Source organism: Apaloderma vittatum, unplaced genomic scaffold (genome assembly GCF_000703405.1).
Source record: "Apaloderma vittatum isolate BGI_N311 unplaced genomic scaffold, ASM70340v1 scaffold11147, whole genome shotgun sequence".
NCBI classification, from domain to species: domain Eukaryota; kingdom Metazoa; phylum Chordata; class Aves; order Trogoniformes; family Trogonidae; genus Apaloderma; species Apaloderma vittatum.
In genome coordinates, this window is record NW_009724599.1 from 21,384 (window position 1) to 22,158 (window position 775).

Sequence of the window (775 nt, forward strand, 5' to 3'; positions counted from 1 at the left end):
CCCCAGGTGTCAGTAACGGGGTGGCGGGAGACCTCAACCCGTTGTAAACCTCCAAAAAAATAGGTGAAATTCTGGACATGTGGAATCAGCAGAGCTTTGGCTCCAAGAAATGAACAATAATTAACTCTCTCCTTCAAACGGAGGCCTCTGCACAGAGGGAATGTGTGGGACGGGACGGGGCTGTGCTGAGAGCAGCACGGCTGCGTGGCAGAAATCTCCCCTCCGACAGCCTCCTGGTGACAGGCCACGGAGCTGCATTTGTAGTTATGCAACTATTTTTCTAATTAAACCATCATTTAAGATGTGTGAGACAGCACCAGGACCAAGGGAAAGCTTGGCTGAGACACATTTTGTGCAGTTGAGGTCAAGCCTCGAAAAGCCTCCCATAATGAATAACCTCCTACTGGGCGGTTGGCAGGATGGCAGCTCATTTTAAATGAGGGATGGAGGTTTTGGGGCTAAATAGTTGGGCGCAAAACCACCCTGGCCAACCATTCGTCAGAGCGGAGGAAAGCCCGTCTTCAGCGGGCAGGTTGCAAACACCCTCCCTTTGCAGCGGTGGGGCTGAGACACAGAGGAGGGTGAGGATGGAGCTGGGTGGATTTAAAAGGGGTGGCCGAGGCGAGGTGGAGGGACCCAGGCAGTGACATCTTCTCCTCCTCCCTCCCCACAGGGCGGGAACTCGGCCCTGTCGCTGGCTCAGCGCGCTGCCCGTGAGGACATCGCCGCGCTCCTGCGAGCCCACACCGAGCAGAGCCCGTCCCTCTCTGCCTGA

The 775-nt window shown here is 56.1% G+C and overlaps 1 protein-coding gene across 1 annotated transcript in view; it reads left to right on the forward strand.

Moving 5' to 3' along the window:
- The window catches only part of KANK4 (KN motif and ankyrin repeat domains 4), a gene marked incomplete at its 5' end in the record, with an annotated part of 9,877 nt that extends 9,102 nt beyond the window's left edge, over positions 1 to 775 (forward strand). Inside the window, one exon of the mRNA XM_009872577.1 lies at positions 674 to 775. Within this exon, the coding sequence (XP_009870879.1) occupies positions 674 to 775 (102 nt within the window). The remainder of the gene's footprint in view (positions 1 to 673) is intronic.